Source organism: Caretta caretta, chromosome 12 (genome assembly GCF_965140235.1).
Source record: "Caretta caretta isolate rCarCar2 chromosome 12, rCarCar1.hap1, whole genome shotgun sequence".
Lineage (NCBI taxonomy): Eukaryota > Metazoa > Chordata > Testudines > Cheloniidae > Caretta > Caretta caretta.
In genome coordinates, this window is record NC_134217.1 from 2,262,391 (window position 1) to 2,287,622 (window position 25,232).

General features: G+C 45.0%; 1 protein-coding gene across 9 annotated transcripts in view; it reads left to right on the plus strand.

Moving 5' to 3' along the window:
• PDPR (pyruvate dehydrogenase phosphatase regulatory subunit) overlaps positions 1–13,058 on the plus strand; it is a 68,428-nt gene extending 55,370 nt beyond the window's left edge. For 8 of the 9 annotated variants that reach the window (XM_075118240.1, XM_048870650.2, XM_075118243.1 and 5 more), the window contains 4 exons: positions 290–384; positions 2,341–2,430; positions 3,362–3,544; positions 8,731–13,058. In XM_075118240.1, the coding sequence (XP_074974341.1) occupies positions 290–384; positions 2,341–2,430; positions 3,362–3,544; positions 8,731–9,135 (773 nt within the window). In that variant the 3' untranslated portion in view covers positions 9,136–13,058. The remainder of the gene's footprint in view (positions 1–289; positions 385–2,340; positions 2,431–3,361; positions 3,545–8,730) is intronic. The other variant, XM_075118245.1, reaches the window with a different exon arrangement.
• The last annotated feature ends 12,174 nt before the right edge of the window (positions 13,059–25,232 follow it).

Below are 25,232 nucleotides of genomic sequence, written 5' to 3' on the forward strand. Positions count from 1 at the left end.
GTAATGTGTCTGAGTAGTTCAAACTGTTCCTTCCAATGTGCATAAGCTTGGATGCCACTTCCACTTCCTCATAGGCTCCCAAGAGAGCAGCTAGCTGACCCCTGGAAGATCTTTTTCCATTTCTAGTTTCTGTGAATCTCTATAAATCTTGTGACTGTTGTCCATAGCAACAATTGATACAGAAATCAGAGACTGGAAAAAGGTAAGGTAAGCATGCAGCCAGATGGAACCTTCCCCTTCATCCATCTTATTACTCAGTAGTAGAAAACCTTTTCCTTTCTCCATCTAGCTCTCAATCTGATTGGCCCTCGTGCAGTGGACGTGCTGTCAGAATTATCCTATGTCCCGATGACTCCAGAACACTTCCCCTCTCTCTTTTGCAAGGTGGGTGACTTGCATTTACAGATGAGTACAAATACTTAGAATTACTGAGATAACTGAACTAGGTACTTAGCACTACTCAGAGTGTATTTTTATTTTCTCCCTTTAAAATCTACTTACGATTATACAGCAGAGTTTCTTTGAAATGGACTTTATTTTGTGTAGCTGTAGTTCTGACATCTCAGTGTATGTGACAGTAATGGAATACGAAGCCACCAGTCACTGGTGACACCTAGGATCAATTTCTGTAGAGTTACCATCTCCGCCCTTTACTGTTTAGAGGCTCAGCAGATGCTTTTGTGTTGTGCAGCCTCTTACGTGTCTTGAGACTGCAAGCCTTTGTCCAGTCCTTGCTCATACTTCATTTCAGGAGTAACAGCCGTGTTAGTCTGTATTCACAAAAAGAACAGGAGGACTTGTGGCACCTTAGAGACTAACCAATTTATTTGAACATGAGCTTTCGTGAGCTACAGCTACATCCGATGAAGTGAGCTGTAGCTCTCATGAAAGCTTATGCTCAAATAAATTGGTTAGTCTCTAAGGTGCCACAAGTCCTCCTTTTCTTCATACTTCATTGTTATGATTACACTTGAGTCATTCATAATTGTTTATTTGCCTTGGATAATGTATCATTCCTGTTGGATTCCAAAATACCTTGCATGCATCCTCACTTGCAAGAATGCCTGAGAAACAGATTAAAACATTGTCCATTCTGTTAGGTTTTCAATGCAAAATTGTTTTTAAAAATCTCAGCCATTTCTGGCAATTTTGTCTGAGCCAGGAGGTCAGGCAGTAAGACAGAAAAACAATGTCACAGTCCGGGAGTAACCATAAAGTGTTCAGTGCAAGTAAGAGAATTTTTCCTGCAGTTTTCCACCAAAGTCTAGAAAACTACCTGTAATTTTCCAGAGGCCCTGCTTCAGAGATGTGTCAAAAAATAAAGCAGAAGTGCTACACTATTGTGTGGATTGCAGTCTGTATTTTACTTAATAAAAATCATGATTAGAAAGGTTCCAAATGAGAAAGCATCCATTTATCTTAAGTTTCTTGAGCAAAATAGTTGGCTTTTATCCTTCTAAAAGACTTAATTTCTATCAACAGGAAGAGTTATTTACATTTACTTTTTGGGTAACTGGGGCAGGCCTATTAGGAGTCAATTAGCCAATCAGGAGGTTTGGTTGCTTTCAGTACCACATAATTATAGTGAGGGGTTGGTGTCTGTATCTGACTCTATGGCAACATTCTAGTTATTAAGGTATACTTTTGTGTAGTGCACAAATGAGTGGCTTGGAATGCCTAGATCATTTTGGTGTGTGTGTGTACATATTTTTTTCTTTAGGGATGTTCTTATCTTTCCCATCCTCCCTCCAAAACCCACATACACATACTGTTATCATTGTCTATTATCTGATGCATCTGACTGGAGAGCACCCATGGACAAAGCAGTTTTTCCACTGGACCTGGCCCCTAATAACCTCAAAATGAATTATGCCTCTTCCTTCCCACCACAGGATCCACTCTCTTGTCCTCTGAGGAAACTCTTCTTAAAATAAGAGGTGGGTGTCCACAGCTCTGCCAGTATTTATGATTGGTATGAATGTGGGCATCTTTCTCATACGGCTTGTGAGTGAAGGATTAGAAATGCAACTCTTCCCGTGTGTGTTTGCAGATCTTATCTCCCAGGAACATCTTTGGCACTAGTGTTTATGGCTTTCCTAATGAGATATATGTTAGTGCAAGTAGCAAATGCCCTGAAAACCATCAACTTCAGGAAATAAGAACTGATCAAATCTCCTTGTTTAAATTAAACTTCACTTTTGAAGTGAGCTCAGATGAGGAAGGGGAAAAGGTTTAGCCCATGGGGTTTGCATTGTGGGTGGGTGGTCCCCGTTCTGGATCTTAGATTCCATGGTCCAGTCTGAACTTTGATTTTCTCTCTTTAACTCCTCCTTTCTGCAGGAAATGAGCGTGGGGTATGCTAATGGGATCCGTGTGATGAGCATGACACACACAGGAGAACCTGGATTCATGCTATACATCCCTATAGAGGTAGAATGGTTTATAAGTCTTAACCAGTCAGTACAGTCCTTATGTCTTTAATCAGTAACACTTCCATCTTAACCATACAAAGATGAATAGGCTTCTTTCCTGTTTGGGTGGGTGTAGTTTTCTTTGACCCTTTTAGCATGGAGAATGGCGTTTTGTAATCTGAAGTATACCAGTGCCTTTGCTAGGACCTCTGAATTCTGGAAGTGAAATTAATGCTGCTTTACTTTCAGTCAAACGTGTTTGCTTGCTAGAGTCAATACTTAGCCATTTGTATAAAAGGAAGGTTTACCAGGCCGGACTATTTTCTGCCCTTGGAGTCCAAATCATTCCACTGTAGTTCTTATAGTGCTGTAAAAGATCAAATACTGTTGTGTAGTCATGGGCACTCAGTGCAAGGTCTGAGTCTTATGACACTGTGGGACAGAGGGAGGTGGGGGTAGGGAAACTACAGCATATTAAATTCAAGATTATGGGAGTCGAATGTTGTTCAAAGCCAATTATGGGAAGAATGACCCATTCAATGGAAATAATAGCTGGCAAATTTAAAAACAAATAAATGAAATACTCCTTCCTACAGTGTGTAGTCAGGCTGTGGAAGTCACTGATATACAGGATCAATGTCCTATACTGTGGCTGGCTTTTAAAGGATGGATACATAATTATATGCCCCTTATTTGTAGTAATACTAACTCAGACAGGGTAGTCAAATCTGTCTTTACTGTGTGAGCTGATCTCTGAAAGGGACAGGAGGACGTTTCCCTTCTTTATGCAGCATTACACAATTGAGCAGGTACCTTGTGCAGTCTTTCCTGTGAAGCATTGCTTCAGAGACGGGGTATTAGAGTCTGCCTCTTGGTGTGGCAGATTGTCCCTTTGTCTTCTCTGATGCTGTGTGTGCTGGTAATCCTGACGTGTCAACTCTTCCCTACAGTATGCTCTGCATGTGTACAATGAGTTGATGAACGTGGGACAGAAGTACGGGATCCGGAATGCTGGCTATTACGCACTTCGCAGCTTACGCATTGAAAAGTTCTTTGCGTTCTGGGGCCAGGATCTGGACACTTTCACCACCCCCTTGGAATGTGGACGTGAGTTCCGGGTGAAACTGGATAAGGTACTGTGTCTGAGGGTGAATCAGCTCCCTCAGCAGTGTTTGCATGAGAACACTGAAACAAAGAAGGCAAAGCAGTACTGCCCTGAAAAGAGTGCTCTCTAACGGGATAGATTCCAACACAAATATTTTCATGGGGAAGTGGAGAATTTGTGTGTGAAAATATTTTGTCTGTATTAATGACTGATTCTGTTGCATCTTGAAAAGATGCTAGAAACCACACACATGCTGTACTCTCCAGCCTCTAGGGCAGTAATCTCAACTACTTGTTAGTGAAGAATTAGAAATGCAACTCTTCTCGCATCTGTGTATGTTTGCAGATCCTATCTCCCAGCAACCCCTTTGGCACTAGTGTTTATGGCTTTGTGCCTAGTGTGAACCTTTTACGTGGATAGGGACAATGGGTGTGGAGGACACTCAGTGCCTTGCAGGATTCAGCCTATTGTCTAGCTTTCTCCTACCAGTCCCCCTGCCCAGTTTCATTGATGGTGCCAGCACAGCCCATGGAACAAGATTTGTGGTCAGTTCAACTGCATAGGGAAGCCCAAGAGCAGCAAACCCTGTTTTTTTTGTTTTGTTTTTGTTTTTGTTTTTTTTTTTGCAGGGATCATCCATAAATAATTGCTCTTATGGCAAGGGGTAGGTAGAGATCGGTGTGACGGGTTGGGTCACAGAAACCCCCTTGGGACTGTCACCTGATGTGCTTGGACTACCCTCTGAGCCAGTTTGGGCCTCCCAGAACCCTGCCTTGTTGAGCTAGACACAGCAGTCTGCTCCAACACAGACCCAGGGTCTGAACCATGCCCCCAGAGTTGCAGACTTAACTGAAAACAGCTTAAGAAGTGCTCGTGTCACTAGCACCCAGACACTCAGCTCCCAATGGGATCCAAACCCCAAATAAATCTGTTTTACTCTGTATAAATCTTATACAGGGTAAACTCATAAATTGTTCGCCCTCTATAACACTGCTAGAGATGCACAGCTGTTTGCTTCCCCAGGTATTGATTACTTACGCTGGGTTAATTAATAAGCAAAAAATGTTTTTATTAAGTATAAAAAGTAGGATTTAAGTGGTTCCAGATAATAACAGACTGAACAAAGTAAGTTACCAAGCAAAAGCAAACAAAACATGCAAGTCTAAGCCTAGTACAGTAAGAAACTGATTACAGATGAAATCTCACCCACAGAGATGTTCCAGTAAGCTTCTTTCACAGACTGGACTCCTTCCTAGTCTGGGTCCAGCAATCACTCACACACGGTATTTACTGTCCTTTGTTCCAGTCTCTTTCAGACATCTCTTGGGGGTGGAGAGGCCATCTCTTGAGTCAACTGAAGACAAAATGGAGGGGTTTCCAGGGCCTTTTATATTCTTTCTCTTGTGGGCAGAAACTCCTTTGTTCTCCTGTGCAAAATCACAGCAACAAGATGGAGTTTGTGGCCACCTGGGCGAGTCACATATCCGTGAATGATCCAGCTTTTTGCAGGCCAATGCCATTGTTTACATGTTAGTTTGAATAAAAGCTTAGATCATAGAATCATAGAATATAAGGGTTGGAAGGGACCCCAGAAGGTCATCTAGTCCAACCCCCTGCTCGAAGCAGGACCAATTCCCAGTTAAATCATCCCAGCCAGGGCTTTGTCAAGCCTGACCTTAAAAACCTCTAAGGAAGGAGATTCTACCACCTCCCTAGGTAACGCATTCCAGTGTTTCACCACCCTCTTAGTGAAAAAGTTTTTCCTAATATCCAATCTAAACCTCCCCCACTGCAGCTTGAGACCATTACTCCTCGTTCTGTCATCTGCTACCATTGAGAACAGTCTAGAGCCATCCTCTTTGGAACCCCCTTTCAGGTAGTTGAAAGCAGCTATCAAATCCCCCCTCATTCTTCTCTTCTGCAGGCTAAACAATCCCAGCTCCCTCAGCCTCTCCTCATAACTCATGTGTTCCAGACCCCTAATCCTTTTTGTTGCCCTTCGCTGGACTCTCTCCAATTTATCCACATCCTTCTTGAAGTGTGGGGCCCAAAACTGGACACAGTACTCCAGATGAGGCCTCACCAATGTCGAATAGAGGGGAACGATCACGTCCCTCGATCTGCTCGCTATGCCCCTACTTATACATCCCAAAATGCCATTGGCCTTCTTGGCAACAAGGGCACACTGCTGACTCATATCCAGCTTCTCGTCCACTGTCACCCCTAGGTCCTTTTCCGCAGAACTGCTGCCTAGCCATTCGGTCCCTAGTCTGTAGCTGTGCATTGGGTTCTTCCGTCCTAAGTGCAGGACCCTGCACTTATCCTTATTGAACCTCATCAGATTTCTTTTGGCCCAATCCTCCAATTTGTCTAGGTCCTTCTGTATCCTATCCCTCCCCTCCAGTGTATCTACCACTCCTCCCAGTTTAGTATCATCCGCAAATTTGCTGAGAGTGCAATCCACACCATCCTCCAGATCATTTATGAAGATATTGAACAAAACCGGCCCCAGGACCGACCCTTGGGGCACTCCACTTGATACCGGCTGCCAACTAGACATGGAGCCATTGATCACTACCCGTTGAGCCCGACAATCTAGCCAGCTTTCTACCCACCTTATAGTGCATTCTTCCAGCCCATACTTCCTTAACTTGCTGACAAGAATACTGTGGGAGACCGTGTCAAAAGCTTTGCTAAAGTCAAGAAACAATACATCCACTGCTTTCCCTTCATCCACAGAACCAGTAATCTCCTCATAGAAGGCGATTAGATTAGTCAGGCATGACCTTCCCTTGGTGAATCCATGCTGGCTGTTCCTGATCACTTTCCTCTCATGCAAGTGCTTCAGGATTGATTCTTTGAGGACCTGCTCCATGATTTTTCCAGGGACTGAAGTGAGGCTGACTGGCCTGTAGTTCCCAGGATTCTCCTTCTTCCCTTTTTTAAAGATTGGCACTACATTAGCCTTTTTCCAGTCATCCGGGACTTCCCCGGTTCGCCACGAGTTTTCAAAGATAATGGCCAATGGCTCTGCAATCACAGCCGCCAGTTCCTTCAGCACTCTCGGATGCAACTCGTCCGGCCCCATGGACTTGTGCACGTCCAGCTTTTCTAAATAGTCCCTAACCACCTCTATCTCCACAGAGGGCTGTCCATCTCTTCCCCATTTTGTGATGCCCAGCGTAGCAGTCTGGGAGCTGACCACGCACAGCTGACTGGGAGCATATGTCATCATGTGCCAGCAATGCCTCTCTGCCATGTACATTGGCCAAACTGGACAGTCCCTACGTAAAAGAATAAATGGACACAAATCAGACATCAGGAATTGTAACGTACAAAAGCCAACAGGAGAACACTTCAATCTTCCTGGACATTCTATAACAGATTTAAAAGTGGCTATACTTCAGAAACAGACTTCAAAGAGAAACTGCAGAACTAAAATTCATTTGCAAATTTAACACCGTTAATTTGGGCTTGAATAGGGACTGGGAGTGGCTGGTTCACTACAAAAGCAGCTTTGCCTCTCCTGGAATTGACCCCTCCTCATCAATTATTGGGAGTGGACTGCATCCACCCTGATCAAATTGGCCCTGTCAACACGGGTTCTCCACTTGTGAGGTACCTCCCTTCTCTTCATTGTCAGTATATAATGCCTGCATCTGTAATTTTCACTCCATGCATCTGAAGAAGTGGTTTTTTACGCACGAATACTTATGCCCAAATAAATCTGTTAGTCTTTAAGGTGCCACTGGACTCCTTGTTGTTTTTCTTGGTAAAGTAGTGACTCCAGGAACTTGATCCCATTGATCTGGAGTTGTAAGGTTTGACTTGCCTTTGCTCTTTCTGGGCTCCCTTTTGTCACTATATCAGCAATACGTACCCTGCTCAAACCATGTGACCAGGAGGGCAGCTAACGACCCCAGAGAGTGGAGTAATGCTCCACAACCAGAGCGGAGGGAAGGAGTGCACCTTCCCTGTATCCACTTTCAGCCCTGCTTGCTTTGGGGTGCAGATCTGGCCATTTACTTCCTGCAGTGCAATGTAGTGGCTGGAGTAGTGATCTGAAAGTCAGGAGACCTGGTTTCTGTTCCTGATTTTGCAAGTCAGGCAAGTCACTGAACCACTGTGCCCTGTTTACTTATCTGTAAAGTAGGGATAACAACAATATCTGCCCATCTTTGTGAAACGGCATGCAATCCCCTGATTGTAAGTTAAAGGCTTGAGTGATTCTAGAATAGCTGTTCCTGATTAACTCTGTTTGGAAGAGGATTAAGCTAATTTTGAATAAGACACTCTTATTTTGGAATAAGAACATCCAAACAGCGAGTTAATCAGGAATGTTTATTCTGCTTTAAATTCACACCCTACCGTAATCCAAATTAATGTCACAGTATAGCCAAACCATAAATTGCTACTGCCAAAGTCTAAAATGATTATCCATGCTAATCCAGGAAGTGGAGAATGATTGCTTTGTTCATGGTTTCCAACAAAGTGCTTGTGGGACTAGACTATAGGAGAGAAACAAAATATAACAAAATCCCACCCTTTTAAAAACACACACAAAACATGAAAAGCTGTAGCTGAACTAAGGGAAAACAAAGGATTGAAAGGGAAGGTAATAAATAGAGGGCCAGCAGTAGCCATTCTAAAACACCTTTAGGTGGAGAGAACTAAGGCAGCAGTCCTCCATTTTTTCCCATAACATTAGCTTCGGACCACATGTTGATAGAGATTGCATACCTTCCTATTGCTGACTGTGTGCACACTGCCCCTGCCCATCTGTGACCAGATCGCATCTTTGGGGCAACTACAGTAATTGTTTACAGTGGATGTAATGCTAAGGAAGTACAGTGGGTGTTCATTCTGCTTTTAGAGGCATTGCCACTTCCAACAATTTACACACAACAAAGTGGGGGAGTCTGCTGGAATCAGTAACGCTGGTAAACCTGGAATGAATTTAACTGCACCTGCTCTGTTTTTGTATTTTTTTATGCCTGTTTAATGCAGTTCAGCAGCTGAAAATGAGGGAAGGCAGAACATGTGAGTGACTCGCCAGCTCTTGTTTCTTTGCAGCTGGGAAGGAACCAGCTTCAGTGGGTAGTGTTGGCCCTAGGCTGACCTTGTATCACTAAGCATCTATCGCTTAAAATCTAGCAGCTGAGTCTGGCACAGATCACATGCCCTTCATCAGCTGGCCTTTCCTTCTCTCTCCAGGGGACTGATTTCATTGGCCGGGATGCACTGATGCAGCAGAAGCAGGACGGCGTATGCAAGCGCTTCACCATGTTCATCCTGGAGGATCATGATACAGACCTTGATCTCTGGCCCTGGTGGGGGGAGCCCATTTACCGCAACGGACACTATGTGGGCAAGACCACCAGCAGCGCTTACAGCTACACCCTGGAACGCCATGTCTGCCTGGGCTTTGTGCAGAACTTCGACGAGGAAACCAGGGAGGTGTTGCTGGTGACACCCGACTTCATCAACCGGGGCGAGTATGAGATTGACATTGCTGGGCAGCGCTTCCAGGCTAAAGCCAAGCTCTACCCGTTCAGCTCCCTCTTCACACAGCGCCGCCGCAAGGACGAGATGGAATTGAGTGGCTACCATGGGAAGTAGAACCACCTGGCCCCACCCCATCTCCATAATGGGAGTCTGTCACCATCCTCCTCTCCTTCCCCACGATCTCCTTCATTCTTCAACCCATACGGTTCCACTTCCTCTTCCCCCTGCTCTTTCCATTTTTAAACGTTTTCGGTGTGTGACACTTTGTACATTGTAGAACTAATTTTTCAAACCCTTCCACCCTCTCATCCAGTCTCTCTCTCACCCCCTTACTCCTTCCCATGCCATGTTCCCACATCTTCCTCCCCCCACAGCAGCAGCGTGGTGTTGAGTGAACGTCCGAAAGCCCATATGGGAGCAAGCACCTCCAGAAACCCTAGGCTGTACCCCAATGGCTGTTGAGCGGGGTGCAAGTGAAGTCTTAAGGATTGTACCCCATCTCCCTGCTGCCTACAGCCTAGAACAGGAGGTGTTTTCTGGCCTGTAACTCTGTTTTTCTGTCCCCTGGCTAAACCTATTGGTGTAACCTCACCTGCGAGTTGCAGTGGAGAGGCCAGACCTACCATAGGGTGCACACAGGGCCAACTAGGGGGTTCCTTCTTGCCAGCCAGTTCCTCCAAGGTCCTCCAGTCCACAATTCAGAGGGGTCAGTGCATTGATACACAGAGCAATAGAATGATCAGCTACCTCACTGGCACCACACAAGACATAACAACGTTGTGTGACCAGCAGCGAACAGGCAGGTTTTGGTGGGTTCCAGGCCATCACCGCCCTCTTTTTTTCCTTCCAGGGAGTGAGTCTAAGAGGCTTGATCGTGAGGCTGTGCAAGTGACAAAATAGCGCTGATAAGTTTCCTCTTCTGTGTTGGGTCACTGAAAGGGAATGGCTTTCTCTGAGTGAGTGAAGATCAACATGTGCACTTCACTCTTACAAAGGAACAGAACTTTGTATTTTTATTCTCAGTGAAAATGTCTGTCTCCAACAATGACCGAGACACTGGACTCCTGGCTACAGCTTTTGTTTCAGCTGCACAGTGGATTCTCTGTGGATTCTCCTCCTTTCTCCTTTGTTTTGCTTTGTGTGTTTGAGCAAGCACACTTGTCTGGCTTACCCACCAACCATTAGAGTTGGATGTGAGGATTTTGTTATTTGGGAAACTAGAGCAGAGGAAAGGATGGAGTCTTGCATTTTCAGCCAGCTGGGGCCAGCCAGCAGCCTTGGAGCAACATGCTGGTGACCACTGGGAGATTAGAGTTGAGGGCCCAAGTTTGGTTCCTCGAACCTATGATGCTCTGAGTGCTGCAGAGGCAAAACACTATGCTCCTGATAAGGGTGGCAATGTCTCTCAGCTATGCCCGCTGGCCCATAGCGTGTTTCCTGTCCTTCTCATCAGATCTGTTGCATTTCTGTCTTCCCCATCACAATAATACCTCAGTTGAAGGTAGTTGTTTCACTATGCAGGGCCCTGCGGTTAGAAGAGAAAGTGAGTAAGGATCTTTGAATTGCCTTGCCTTGGCAAAATCTCTCTGCACAGTCATTATGCAGAACCTCACACAGACACTTCAGACTACAGAGATGGGATCCACCTACTCTGAAGGTGACAGCTCTGCACTGATTACAAATAGTTATGGTGGAATAGGAAGGAAAGTGGATGAAGAATGTTAAATTGTATCCTATGGATTTGTCTCTTAAATTCTTCCTCCTCCCATTGTCAGCTAGATCAGAGTAATGCATTTTCTCTTCCCTTATTTTAAAATTATCCATTAAAACATCTCCAGTAAACTACCTCCTGCCCCCACACACACTTCTGGTTTTCCCACTTTATGGTTCTCAGCAGCCCTTCCACCGAAGCCAGCATCTTTCTGTCTAGCAAGTAGCACCATTTGACATTGTCTGTGGTCACTGAGCTGGCTGAATTGTTTGTCTTTGAGCCAGGAGCCAGAACTTTACCTAGCTTTGGCACTTGCTTTTCCTGTCATTGGGTGAGCATCAGTAATGTTACATTTGAGCATAGCACTACTCGAGACCTGGCTTGGATTCTTGTCTTTTGAAGTTTTTCTCCTTTTCTGGCTTCCATCAAGACTTCGTCCTGCTAGTGTAGAGGTGGTAATATCCCAGATCTTCCCTCCCATACGCTGGAAGCTGGCTTTTTGACTTCTGCTGCTGGAGATAGTAAGAGCAGGCGAGGTGGGAGACTGACACACTTTAATTGTAAAGAACTGGCTGTCAGAGGAGGCTTCCCAAATGGTAAAGTGTTGTGCAGCTTTGACAGCTTCTGGGAGTGGAGCACGGGGAGGGGCATGGACTAGAGAAGGAACTGGGGACTCAAATGACAGCACTTCTTGGAAGGATCTCTGTTGGCAGGCAGGAGGGAACACAGAGTGGGGTCTGCATTGTGGTAGGACATGGATACACTTGCTGTGGATGGCTGTTTTCTTCCTGCAGTGGCTTCTTTTGTAAACAGCAGTTAATACTATTCTAAACGAATAATAATAATAATGTCTCCTCCTTCAGGATTCCCAAGTGACTTTCACACGAATAGCTTCCCTCATGGCTTGAAATGGAACCACTTTTGGGGTGGAACGTCGCAGCCATTTGACAGGACACAGAAGCAGTACTGGACACAATTGGTTGTGGAGGAAATTATTGTACCTCGCTAGTACTGTTTCACTAAAATTCCTCTAGCAGTGTTATCACCTGAATTGGAATTTGGCCAGTGTACCAGGGTTAGCACCCCAGTTTTAACTAAATGTGCCATAAGGTCTTTCACGGCAAAGTGGTCAGGGTGTTCGTTTTACAGCCACTCCATAACATTTACATCCCCCATGCTGGGGCATTTGTTCAGTACTGATTCAGAAGAATGCCACCTAGTAAATCCACCGATACTACTTTCTGCAGCACATGTGGTTTTCCTTGGAGGTCTCCTACGAAGTACTGATCAGTCCTGACCTGTCTTGTGTTATCTGGCACATTACTGTGTCTTTGTTATATAGAGTACTGGCTGATGACCCGAAGAAAGTGGTTATTACTTAGTACCTGGCAAGGTTAAGGAAAACTTCTCAGCCTCCCCTTACTGTATAGCACCAGGGCACTTCTGCGGTGGAACACATCAGTCACTTTACACAGTAAGTGCTACATAACAGTTTAGGAGGGAAAGTGAAAAATATTTCATTCCACAGTGGAGAATTCTGGGTAGACTGAGTATAACTATCTGAGTTTGAATTGGACCAGAACACCCTTCACTTTTTTAGGAAGAGTGTTATAGTGTGAAACTTTAATGACCACAGCTGGTCAGGAGCACACAAAAAGCCAGTATCTATTAGTCTCACAGCAATAAGGAATCCCTGAAGAGGAGCATCTTTTTTATATGGCTTCCCCATCCCAAAGTGGTCCATACCTAGGAAGATAAAATTGTCTCTGTAGCATGGGTAACTTTTGCCCTTTTGCTGAGTTAATAGCTCCCTTTCTGTCCAGGTCTATTTAACCCTGAAGTACCCACATATGAGGGTAAAGATTTTGTAATGGTGCCACACAGGTATGCTGTAACTCCATCCATGTCTGTCTCTTCCTGCTGGGATGGTTAAGTGTAACTGGTACTATTTTGAAATAAGACAGTTTAGCAATTGGCTGTCTCCCAGTTCAGGCGCACCCATTCTGGCCTTACCTGTTACCAGTCCTCTCTCTGACTTTGGCCTAGCCTCTGTGCCTGTGCTCTTTGAAGTCTCACCTTTTCCTTGGTAGATTTTTTTTTTTTCCTTTGTGCTGCTGACAAATAATTTGACTTTGGCTACTTGAGTGCTTGTCAGTGGACAGTAACATGATGGATTGTGAAATACTGTACTAGGCACCAGGGTCATGCAAGGAGCTTCTACCTTTTCTATAATGCTTTCATACTCTTAAAGGGAAACTGCAGTGTAAAGATTCTACCTATTGTATCTAATTACAAAGAATAAAGCGCCTAAGGGAGAAAGAAACAAGTTGGAAGCTGCCATCTTGGCTTTGATGCAAAGTAAGACTGAAAACAACCCCTCATTAAAAAAAGCAGTGAGAATTTGAGTTTTGGAGGTGCTGTAACACACAGTTCCAGTGCTGTCTGATGAAGTTGGCATTTTCAGTTGTCCCTGACACCACAAGGCTGGAAAAATTTAAGGGTCCCTTCATACTCATTCTCCCTCCCCCCGCATAATATATACACCTGTGGATCACACTTCTGGAGACACTTCCATCCTTCTATTTCTGGGGCTGTCCCTTGGTGCTCTGCAGAGCTGGCTGCTCTTTCAGGATTCCCTTTGGGAACGCTTTTCACCGCAGAACTCGTATCCTCTCTCTCTTCTCTATCACTCTCTTCTTGGCTGATCTCTTTGGCTATACCATGGTCTCTTGCATCACTTCTGTGCTGATGACTCTCAATCTACTTCTGCCCAGTACCTCCTCCAGAATGTCCAACCATCTCCTCAAACTTAACATGGCTAAGTCTGCTCTTCACCTTTCCTCTTCCACCTTCCTTCGCCCTTTTCACATCACACTCTCCTCCTACCCACCCCAGCTCACAGCCTTTACTTTCTTTGACTCTTCTGTTTCCTGCTGTTCTCTCATCCAAGCTCTCACCAAGTCCGGTTGCTTTTTCCTTTGTAACACATCTACATTCCTCCCCCCACTGCCAAAATCCTGGTTCGTGCCTTGTTCTCTGTAACTACTGTAAGCTCCTCCTCCTGTTCAATCTATCCACAGTGCTTCCTTTCCTACACTCCAACCAAGTCCACCCCAAATCCCTTTATTGGTCTTTCTGCATCAAGTTCAAACTTCTCAGCTTCACGATGCTACACAACTCTGCCCCTACCTGCACCCCACTCTGCCCTCTCTTTGTTTAATCCTCCCTTTGTCTCCTCCCAATCCTACCTTCATGCTGTCCATACCCCACGTCTGCAGTGACTTCCCTTTGTCAGTGGGATACAGCATCCCTCTGCATTCAGATCCCTCCTTTCACTCTGGCTATCTCAGCTGGTTTTCCATCCACCATCTGTTTGCCCTACTTTGTTCTCAGATGTAACATTCTCATCTTCCAGGATTCACTCTCGACATGTCACCCTTGTCCATTCCTCCCTCCCCAACCTGTTGTGATTTCCAGAGTTTATCTATTAAGATGGTGAGGGGTCTTGGTCAAGGGAGCATGTCTGTTTTCTGTGAGGTTTCATGCAAATTTACAGTGCTAGATGCCCACTGAATAATAATGATGAATGCAGACATTCACTTTCCACCATAAACTTCTCTCCATTGCCTCTCCTTTTACTAGAAGGAAGTCAAGGCAATCAGAGGTTATGATGGAGCTGCTTGTGTATGCAAAGCTTGGAGTACCGGTCTCATTAAAAGGCAAATTCATGCAAGTAGTGCCTAATTCTGAAGAGGTAATGTCAACATCTGTAAGCCCAGTATTGGACCAACCCTTTTGTCATTCATAAATTTGCCGAACGCACATTTGTGTTTTTTTTTTTAAAGTTCAGAAGCCCTACAAAAACAAACCAATATCTAGGGGTGAAAAGGAAAGTTCCTTCCAAATGCAAGAGTTTCACTTATTTTTAAAACAAAGGCTTATATCCTGGTGGGTACAGAAAAATATTCATAGTTTGTCAGATTTCTGTCATCCCAGGTTATTTTTCTAATTTTTATCATAGTGCCTCTGGAGGCAAACATTTTGGCTAAGTTTGTGAAGGACTTTCAGTTCTACTGACTTCTCTTCAGTCATCACACGTGTGCATGTCTCTCTCTCTCTCTCTCTGTTTGTAAGGGGAGAAAACCTAATGCCATTTAAAGCAAATTAATTCAGCTGTTTGGGTTAAGGAAATCAATTAAATCTTATTTTTTACACTTAAAGAAAAAGAATAAACTTCCTCAAACAATTGAACATTAAAAACTTGGCGTGCTCATAGTCCTCAATGAGCACAGTCCATGTTGAGCTTGAGGAAGGAACACTTAACAAGTCTGTAAATGTCGTAATGCTTTACATTAGATGTTTGTGCACAGGCGGTGCATACTGCTGGATTTGTTACTGCATATACTGTACTTGCAGAGCAGGTACAAATGCCAGCAGGGGCTGTTGAGTAAATGCTGAAGGCAGTGGAAGTTGCCAGAGAGCATTTGTTCCTCTTCCTTTGATGCAGCCGCGGAGTTTGTACAGAAGTGCTGTGGGAATTCAGTCAAGAGGGAAAAACCCAGGCAGATGCACGGTTTCCGTTTTTGAGCAAATATCAGCAGGCAATGCTTTTTTTCAAGGGTGGAATTGTGCAATTAAGGGGGACAGAAAAACACCAGTGTAACTGCTGCTAAGGTCCTTTGCTTAAAGAAAAAGGTGTCCGCTGGCGTAGAACGTGCTTCACAGCAGGACCCCATTGCTTTCCAGCTTTTAGAAAACACAGTGAAATCCTCCATCTGACTGTTGCGTTTACACACCAAGCCAGGGCATTTAGGAGTTAAGTTAACCTCGCCATGTTGCTCTTTTGTCCGGTCGCTTTATTTATACAGGTAACTTCTGGATTTCTTAACTCCTTTATATTTAAATACTTCACTTTATTATGTTACTAATGTGTAGGTTTGCATTGGAGTTGCAATATAAAGTGCAATATTTATATATTGCTGGTATACAGTTACTGTCTAAGATGATTCACCTAAGAAGGTATGTGCATCAAGGGAGATCATGAAGGTTATGGAGAGAAAGGTATGCATGGTTGTATATGAACAGCTTCCTGACCAAATGACGACAAACAACTGATCTTGCCAAGTGTATGTTTGATACCCACCTCTGTTACAAATACACTGGTTATCCAGGAGCTGCCCCCACATGCTTATGGCACAGTTCTGTTTTGTAGCATAGAAGGGACAGTCCCAGGCTCTTGTACCTCTTAGGGACGTGGTCAAGATCCCTTCTATGCTTCAAAATCTTTTAAGTATGTTGAGGGCCAACTGGATCCCCTTGACTGGACCTAGCTCTGATTCTGTTCCACTGGTATGGTTGCATTTACACCTTTTACTGAGTGTGCTTCTACTATGTTAGGGTAATGTGTCGGTGCAGATTCATCTCTCTGGGGTCTAAAACTGGCTGTCTTGGCTGCTGTTATGGCTACAGAGAGAGTTGAATAGAGGTCTGGTCACATGTGATCATCTGAGAGTAATGATGCAAGCTCTACATGAGGGAAGCAAACTTACTCCTGACATTGAGGGTCGATCTCTATAGACTAGCTCCCTGGCATGCAGTTTTCTCACAGTTCCATAGCATGCATTAGTGATGTTTCGCTGGCACCTCTCCCTCCAGAACATGGTGTTTGCTGTCAGATCTGCAAATGGGTTGGCTCAAATAACTGTGAGTGAAATGTTTTAAAACTCCCTGGACAGGGGTCTCTTGCATTTAGTTATTGCCTGGATCATCATTTATGTAAGCAGCCTGCTTCCTTTTTGCCTGATCCTTACCTCGGGCTCTGGATAATGTTCTGTTACAGCTGCTTAGACTTGGCAGCCCACACTGTTACTGGTGCACTGTTTTTCCGGGGAATTGAGCTGTGCGGTGCAAGCACTTCTGCTTTCCCTACTTAAGTCCAGAGTTGCACCTTGTACAACACAAAACATGACAGTTCTTTCCGGAGCAGAACTGTGACCCTCAGAACTGCACACAGAATTAGGCATCCCTTCTTTGGGTGATTCTTATTTTCATTCTTAGTGGCACCTTAAATTTGTTTGTCCATTGAAATGTCATCCCTTCATAACCGTCTGCACTTTCCCCTTCCAAGAACCAAGTTTATAGGGCTAGGAGAACTTTAATTTAAAAGTTGTTTTTTTTTTTAAAATGTGCCATCATTTCTCCTGCAGAACCAGAATTGGAGACTTGAAGCTGTGAAAACATTTATAGTCTCACTGTTTTCTAGTGCCTTATGCTTATGAATGTTGTGTAATGGATGCATCTGATGCAGGAGATAGCCACAATCAACTATGTTAACATGATTCCTCAGCCATTACAAACCACCACCTCTCCCCTTCCAAAGAGAATGTGTTTCAGCAGATGGATGTAAATGGATCATTTCTAGGAGTACAAATTATGTTTTTAATTGCTTTGAACTCTTGGGATGTAGAAAATCTCAGTGTTACTGTAAGATATTGTACCATATTGTCTGCATTTGCGGAGAGCAGCAGCCTCACCTCTCTTATAGCATTTAGAATGAGAACTTATTTATGGAGACACAGAAACCCCTTTAATAATTGGAGCCAGTTCCGGGAGACCTAAATGTCTGTTCCCAAGTGCACGAGAAAAGGTGGGCTTGCTGTTCTCCACCAATGCCATGTTGTTACCTACTTTGTATGCTGCATTTATATCGTGCTGAGTTTCAATTAATAATTTCCGTCCTTGTTGGTTTACAGGTTACTAGGTTTCTATATTAATAAATAGACATTTTAACTGCTCTTGCCACAGAATTCCAGGGGCCATTCTTTGGAGCCTAGTTATGTTCTCTACTCTGGTTTCTGACCACTCTCCCCATTAATATTTACGCAAGTATGTGTAGCTGGAATGAGGGAGCATTTAGCATCATTCACTGTGGGGGACAGTGGAAGCCATACCAGCTACTGGGTATGTCTCAACTGAAAACGTAAGTCGACCTATGTAGGTCAACTTACAGCCACCACAGTAATTACTGTGGAGGTGCATGTTCACACTATCCTCCTTGGATTGGTGGTGCATGTCCTCACCAGGAGTGCTTCCAGCAACTTAAGAGAAGCAGTGGCAGCTCCTGTTGGCAGCTTCCTGCTGTGAGCCAGACTGTCCCCCTGCCCCAGATTTCGTACTTGAGGTCTGCTTGTGATGCATGCCCTAGCTCCAGGCGGAGCTCTTAACTGCAGTGCAGCCTGAGTGTGGAATGTAGTAAGTTCTGTAGAGGAGAGGTGCTGCTCCCAGCCTGTGTCCCAGGAGCAGGGAGTCTGTAATTTGCTTATAAACAGAGGCAGGGTGATAGAAAGGGCTGGTAATTAATTTAAATTAAGGATCTGGAAGTTGTTAGATGAGCCTGATAGCATTGCCAGGCACTCCAGTTCTTAGATCTGTAAAACAGGAATCCTCTGCATGGGGATGGTAAAGAGACCGCAGGGAATGAGGGTGGAGCTGGTCAGCTGGGGAAGGACAGAGCCATGGTCCCAGAATCAAGGGGACGAGGGAATGATCAGACCCATCTGAGCTGGAAGTAGTGTTCCTCCCAGCTGAGTTCTAGTCTTGAGCCCCATCCTGGAGCAATCCCAGGAGAGCCTGGCCCCTCCCTCACCCCTATCCTGATCCCTCCCAGCCCCGCTCCCATTGCCATGAGCACAGCAGTGTCTTCGTGTGATGGGTACAGACAGGCCATTCACACCACTGAGACAGGCCCCAAGTCCCTTCTCTCCTGGGGACATCAGACCACACCACATGGCCCTGACCTACCCGGGCCCAGATCCACCCCCTGAGTTAATCTGTGTGTTACATTTGAGTTACTGAAAACGAGAAATGTAAAACAAATGAACAAAAATCTTTATTATGTTAACTAACTTAAGCTGTTTAAGGTTGCATCCTACAGACCAAAAGATATCAGTATGCAGTGAAGGAATACCCAAGCATCAAGAAAAGAAAAATGAAATGCTTTATAAATAAGAGACTGGTCAGATACTCCTCAATCTGCCATATATGGATAATTAAGTTGGTAATCCGCTAATAATCACTGTCCGTTAACTTAAACTTGGCTACTCTGTAAAAACAACTGTATGATGGGCATTACTGCTGTACGCCATTTACCGTGTGCTAACCTCTTTAACCAGCCCATGCAGGGCAGCAAACCCCATGAAGGCAAGGAAAAAACAAAGTGGTAAAAAATAGTTACACAGTAACTAGAAATTGGGTAAACCAAGTCCCTGTTCTCACCAGTCATAACGTGGGTTACAGAGTACCAGCCGTGTTAGTCTGTATTCGCAAAAAGAAAAGGAGGACTTGTGGCACCTTAGAGACTAACCAATTTATTTGAGCATGAGCTTTCGTGAGCTACAGCTCACTTCATTGGATGCATACTGTGGAAACTGCAGAAGACATACACAGAGACCATGAAACAATACCTCCTCCCACCCCACTCTCCTGCTGGTAATAGCTTAGTGCTACTACATCCTAACCTGAGGCATATGCTGTTCAAAACAATCTTGTTCGGTGTCTGGGTACCAATACTACATCCTGACACACCAATATTAAAAAAAATTGGTTACTGCCCCTCCAGTGGGTTATCTGGAAGACAGCCTCCCTAAGAAACAACTGGATCTACGTCAACTACTGGTGTATCACACAGTCGTGCAGCCAGTGGAACAAGCTATCCCTGCCCAGTAAAGCTTACCCGAGGGTGACAACCAGCCGTAAGAGTATCCTATAACATGGCTGGATAGTACAATATAGTAATGAATTACAGAACATTTATATATAAAGGCCTCATTTGTAATGTCACTACTCCAAATTTCTGTTTTACTTCTCATATACATAGCACGGTGGGACACACTGTAATAATCTCTATCCCAATATTACAAACCACTTAGCCCACGACTACTACTAACACTGCAGGTAACTGTAATGGCTCTAAGAGGAGTGTGTTGCTACCTGCAGTACCATAAGGGCCAAATCACAACACCAGATTTAAAAAAAAGATGGTTAGGCTTGAATATAAGGTGGTGTCATATGTACAGACACATTCTCTCTCTCTCCACTACAAATATATGCGCCGTATCCATATTACTCATATATATCAATTATTTGGGAATGCCACCAAGGCTCAATCATAAAATTACATTCCTCACTCAAAGTCCCAGGCCCACCATAAGGAACTAAATATATAATTGAAAAATAAAACCTGTCCATCGGTTGCACAGGGGAGTGTGCAGACTAAGGGAGAGATGGGGCATGAATGTATGACCAGTAAGGTGAGGTGACCACATAACAGTGTTTAGCCCACGGGGTCATCTTCAGTCCATGCATTATGTTTTTCCGGGACGATGGGTAAACATCTTTCCCATAAAAAGAAAAAAAGGGGGGGAATGTAGTAGGAAGAGGGCCTAAAACATAAGGCCTTGTATCAGAGGCATGGTATGAAGCCTGAGGCCTGGGCTAAAGTAGTCAAAACTTCGCTGATATAAAGCAAAGTTAAGCTGTGAGCAAGAGGCAGGCCCTGCTCACAAAATCTGGCAAGAAGAGGGCTAATATTTCAGAAACACACATTCCTAAGTGATGCTAGGCATTAGAATATATATGCAAACACATTCCAAAACGGTGGTACCAGAACACCTTGATACTAGCACGTTCCCCTGTGGAAGTATAACATTGTATAAGGGGACATGCTGGATACATTGTATCTGAAAGGGCATGCCAAAACATGGTACAAAGTATCTGAGGGAGCACACGTAGGGACAGTTAGCTTTTGAATGGAGAAGCAATTAAGATAGAGCCAGCACGTCTAAGAAGCAGGCATCAGAATGGAAGGTGTGAAGGGCAATTAGTTAAGTTAACTGGAAGCTGTTAAAGGAGATTGTTAAGGGTGGCAGGTAATTGAAGATACGTGACTGGTCTCAGGGATCTCGAAGGGTGGTGACTAAAATCTTTTTCTTCTTTTGTCTGTAACTTCTCTGTAACTTGTTCTCCAAAAAACTGTATAAATTAAAAGACACAAGCCCCACTCGGGGGCTCACTTCTAAATGTATTAGCAGAGCAGCTTTGCTAATAAAACAGAGTGGTCTGATAAATTGTGAGTCTGAGTCAAACTTTGACAATTTGGAGGTTCCACCGAGATGGCAAGCGGCTTCACTGAGGCTGTGTGATCCCTGACTGCCTTGCAGGACGATCGTGGCAGCCGACGCCTGGACGCTTAGTCCAAGCAATCCTCCACAAGACAGAAAGGTACACAGCAGCAGCGCAGTCTACGCCATTGAACTTGTTGGTTCCCACTCTGTTCGGGTAGGGGTCTTTGGATCCAGCTTCTGGAATCAGACGTCTCAGGTAATTATTATTTTTGTGCTTTAACCCGTTTGAGGACTGTCTTGTCTTTGTGTCTATCCGTCTTCTCCATCAATCCTGAAGCACTTGCATGAGAGGAAAGTGATCAGGAACAGCCAGCATGGATTCACCAAGGGAAGGTCATGCCTGACTAATCTAATCGCCTTTTATGATGAGATTACTGGTTCTGTGGATGAAGGGAAAGCAGTGGATGTGTTGTTCCTTGACTTTAGCAAAGCTTTTGACACAGTCTCCCACAGTATTCTTGTCAGCAAGTTAAGGAAGTATGGGCTGGATGAATGCACTACAAGGTGGGTAGAAAGCTGGCTAGATTGTCGGGCTCAACGGGTAGTGATCAATGGCTCCATATCTAGTTGGCAGCCGGTATCAAGTGGAGTACCCCAAGGGTCGGTCCTGGGGCCGGTTTTGTTCAATATCTTCATAAATGATCTGGAGGATGGTGTGGATTGCACTCTCAGCAAATTTGCGGATGATACTAAACTGGGAGGAGTGGTAGATACACTGGAGGGGAGGGATAGGATACAGAAAGACCTAGACAAATTGGAGGATTGGGCCAAAAGAAATCTGATGAGGTTCAATAAGGATAAGTGCAGGGTCCTGCACTTAGGACGGAAGAACCCAATGCACAGCTACAGACTAGGGACCGAATGGCTAGGCAGCAGTTCTGCGGAAAAGGACCTAGGGGTGACAGTGGATGAGAAGCTGGATATGAGTCAGCAGTGTGCCCTTGTTGCCAAGAAGGCCAATGGCATTTTGGGATGTATAAGTAGGGGCATAGCGAGCAGATCGAGGGACGTGATCGTTCCCCTCTATTCGACATTGGTGAGGCCTCATCTGGAGTACTGTGTCCAGTTTTGGGCCCCACACTTCAAGAAGGATGTGGATAAATTGGAGAGAGTCCAGCGAAGGGCAACAAAAATGATTAGGGGACTGGAACACATGAGTTATGAGGAGAGGCTGAGGGAGCTGGGATTGTTTAGCCTGCAGAAGAGAAGAATGAGGGGGGATTTGATAGCTGCTTTCAACTACCTGAAAGGGGGTTCCAAAGAGGATGGCTCTAGACTGTTCTCAATGGTAGCAGATGACAGAACGAGGAGTAATGGTCTCAAGTTGCAGTGGGGGAGGTTTAGATTGGATATTAGGAAAAACTTTTTCACTAAGAGGGTGGTGAAACACTGGAATGCGTTACCTAGGGAGGTGGTAGAATCTCCTTCCTTAGAGGTTTTTAAGGTCAGGCTTGACAAAGCCCTGGCTGGGATGATTTAACTGGGAATTGGTCCTGCTTTGAGCAGGGGGTTGGACTAGATGACCTTCTGGGGTCCCTTCCAACCCTGATATTCTATGATTCTATGGTGTGTGTGTGAATCTGGGAGCCATCTCAGTCCAGAGACTGGCTGACCAAGGGGTCCCCGTCCCCACGGTCTGAATAAGTGGAATCTGCACAGCTGCAGCCGCACCACGCCTTGGGTATAACCCCTGGTGTGAAAGCAAGGGCAGTTGAGGCAGTAGCCTGTGGGCTCCTTTCTGTGTGTTGCACCGGGTACTGCTCTGCTGAGCCCGAATTTCCTTCTTGTGTGAGTGCTGTGTGAAGTCCTCCTGGATGGGTAATCAGAAGTCTAAGGTAGAACAGTTCCCTAAGGGAACTCCAGCTTATTTTATGTATTTTAGGAGGGGTCTGGACTCTTGTAGGTTTCTTGAAAAATGGTCCAAATTAGCTCTAGAGAACCCCAAATTACAGTGGCCACTGTTAGGTTCTTGGGACAAGGATCGAGTGGATGCTTTAAAAAGCAAACTCGTCCTCCCAAAAACCAAATTGGAGAGAGGAGAAGTAGACTGCTTCATGCAGTGGTGGGAAGAGGCAAATCGTAGATGGACTGAGGCAAAACTCACCTCTCTTAAACATTCTATCAAAAAACTAACAGTTCAATTGGATGCAGTCCCTCCCACCACTAGTCCGAGCGCTCCCCTTTGCCCAGTCCTGTGCAATGATCCGGATCAAACCCAACCCCCACCATACTCCTGCGCAAATAAGAAATCAGAAAAGGAAAAATCTTCAGTGACTACAGATAATGAAAGTGAAGAAGATCATAGAATCATAGAATATCAGGGTTGGAAGGGACCCCTGAAGGTCATCTAGTCCAACCCCCTGCTCGAAGCAGGACCAATTCCCAGTTAAATCATCCCAGCCCTCATTGGCCTCGCAGCTCTGCAAAATATTATGAAGAAGAAATCCAAAGCAGACTGCAAAGATTCTCTTGACATCTCTTCTTGGAAAAGAGAACCTGATGGGAGGTTAATGAGAGACTCTGATCAAACTGTTGTGGCACCCTTACGAGTCCTTAAGATGGGAGAAAGTGAGTCCATATGGGATTATAAACCCTGGACTCGTACAGAACTTTTATCTATAGTTAAAAGTTTTCCCAAACCACAGGAAAACTCTGTCAAATTTGCTGAGGAGTTTCTGTTAATCTGTGAAACCTATGAACCCTCTGAGACAGATTTCCTCCAACTGTGTAAATTGTTAGCTCCTGCCAGTTATTATGAGAAATGGTTGGCTGCCACAGACTGGCCAGCTGAGGCATGCCACTCAACCATAAAAAGTACTGGCGCAGATTCGGCATACAGAGACCGGTGTATGGCTCTTTGGAAGTGCCTGCATCAAGTCATTCCCAAAGTGTGGTCTCCTAAAACAAACTGGACAGCAATACGTTGCTGTAAGCAAGGGCAAGGAGAAAGCCCAGGCGACTATAGGTCCCGGCTAACTGATATTTTCCTACAACATTCAGGGATACAAGAGCCCGATGTAAATGGGCAGGGGGCCTTGGCACATGCATTTGTTGATGGTCTTCTCCCTGCCACAGGCAGCATGTTAAAACGAATAAGTGTGGGATGGGAGACTGAAACCATGGACAAATTGCTGGCAGTAGCAGAGCATTGCCACCGCACTTTAAAAGGAAAGGAGGAACAGTCCTCCCAAAAGTTAATGGCTCTGCAGATACAGCATTATTCAGGACTAAGCAGACCACACCGGGGACAGGGACGGGGTTGCGGAAGGGGGCGGGGGGCTGGATTAACTGGGGTTTGTAACTACTGTAAACAGCCTGGACACTGGAAAAAAGAGTGTCCAAGACAACCTAATAATTGTATGGGAAATCAAGTGAACCCCCCGCTGGTTCCTCCAGCTGATCGCCAACCCTATTTTTCACCCCAACAATGACGGGATGCTGGGGAACCTCACAAAGTTTTAGCTCCCTTATTACCTCTGTCCCCTACTGGAGAATGTGTCCTGACTGTAAATGATCTCTCTCTCCCTTTTCTTGTTGATACTGGAGCTTCTCTTTCTACAATCCGCACCACTGACTTGCCTGAGGTTCCCCGATCTGGAAAATCTGTGTCTGCTGTTGGCATTACAGGGATCCCTACCTCTTTTCTCCTCTCAAAACCTTTGTCTGTTCAGGTCGGTCCCCTCTCTGAGGAGCATGTATTCCTCCTCTCTGATTCCACCCCTGCAAACCTTCTGGGACGGGACTTGCTATGCAAACTTGGCTGTTCTATTTACTGCTCCCCAGATGGTGTCTATCTGCAAATCCCTCAGTCTTCCTTATGTGATTCTGTAGCCTCCCTGCTGTCTGAAACTTCCCTCTCCACTCCGGTCCCTTGCTGTCCCTTAACTCCGTCCCTAGAGCACCTAATCTCTCAGGTTCCTTCCTCCCTACGGCCATCTCACCCATCTGAAGTGGGCCGATTAAATACTGACCCAGTTCGGATTACTGTAGACAATTCCAAACCTCTGCCTTGCCTGTCTCAGTATCCTTTGAATCCTGAGGCAGAGGCTGGGATTGCTCCAGTTATATCTGCATTAAAAGAACAAGGAATTATTGTCCCTTGTTCCAGCCCCTGTAACACCCCTATCCTCCCAGTTCAAAAGGCTGATGGCAAATCGTGGCAATTTGTTTAAGACCTTCGAGCTATTAACCGTATTGTCATACCTTCTTTTCCAGTGGTTCCTAACCCTGCTACAATACTAGCATCTATTCCTCCAAATGCAACCCACTTTACTGTTGTAGATTTGTGCTCCGCTTTCTTCTCCCAGTTCACTCTGAAT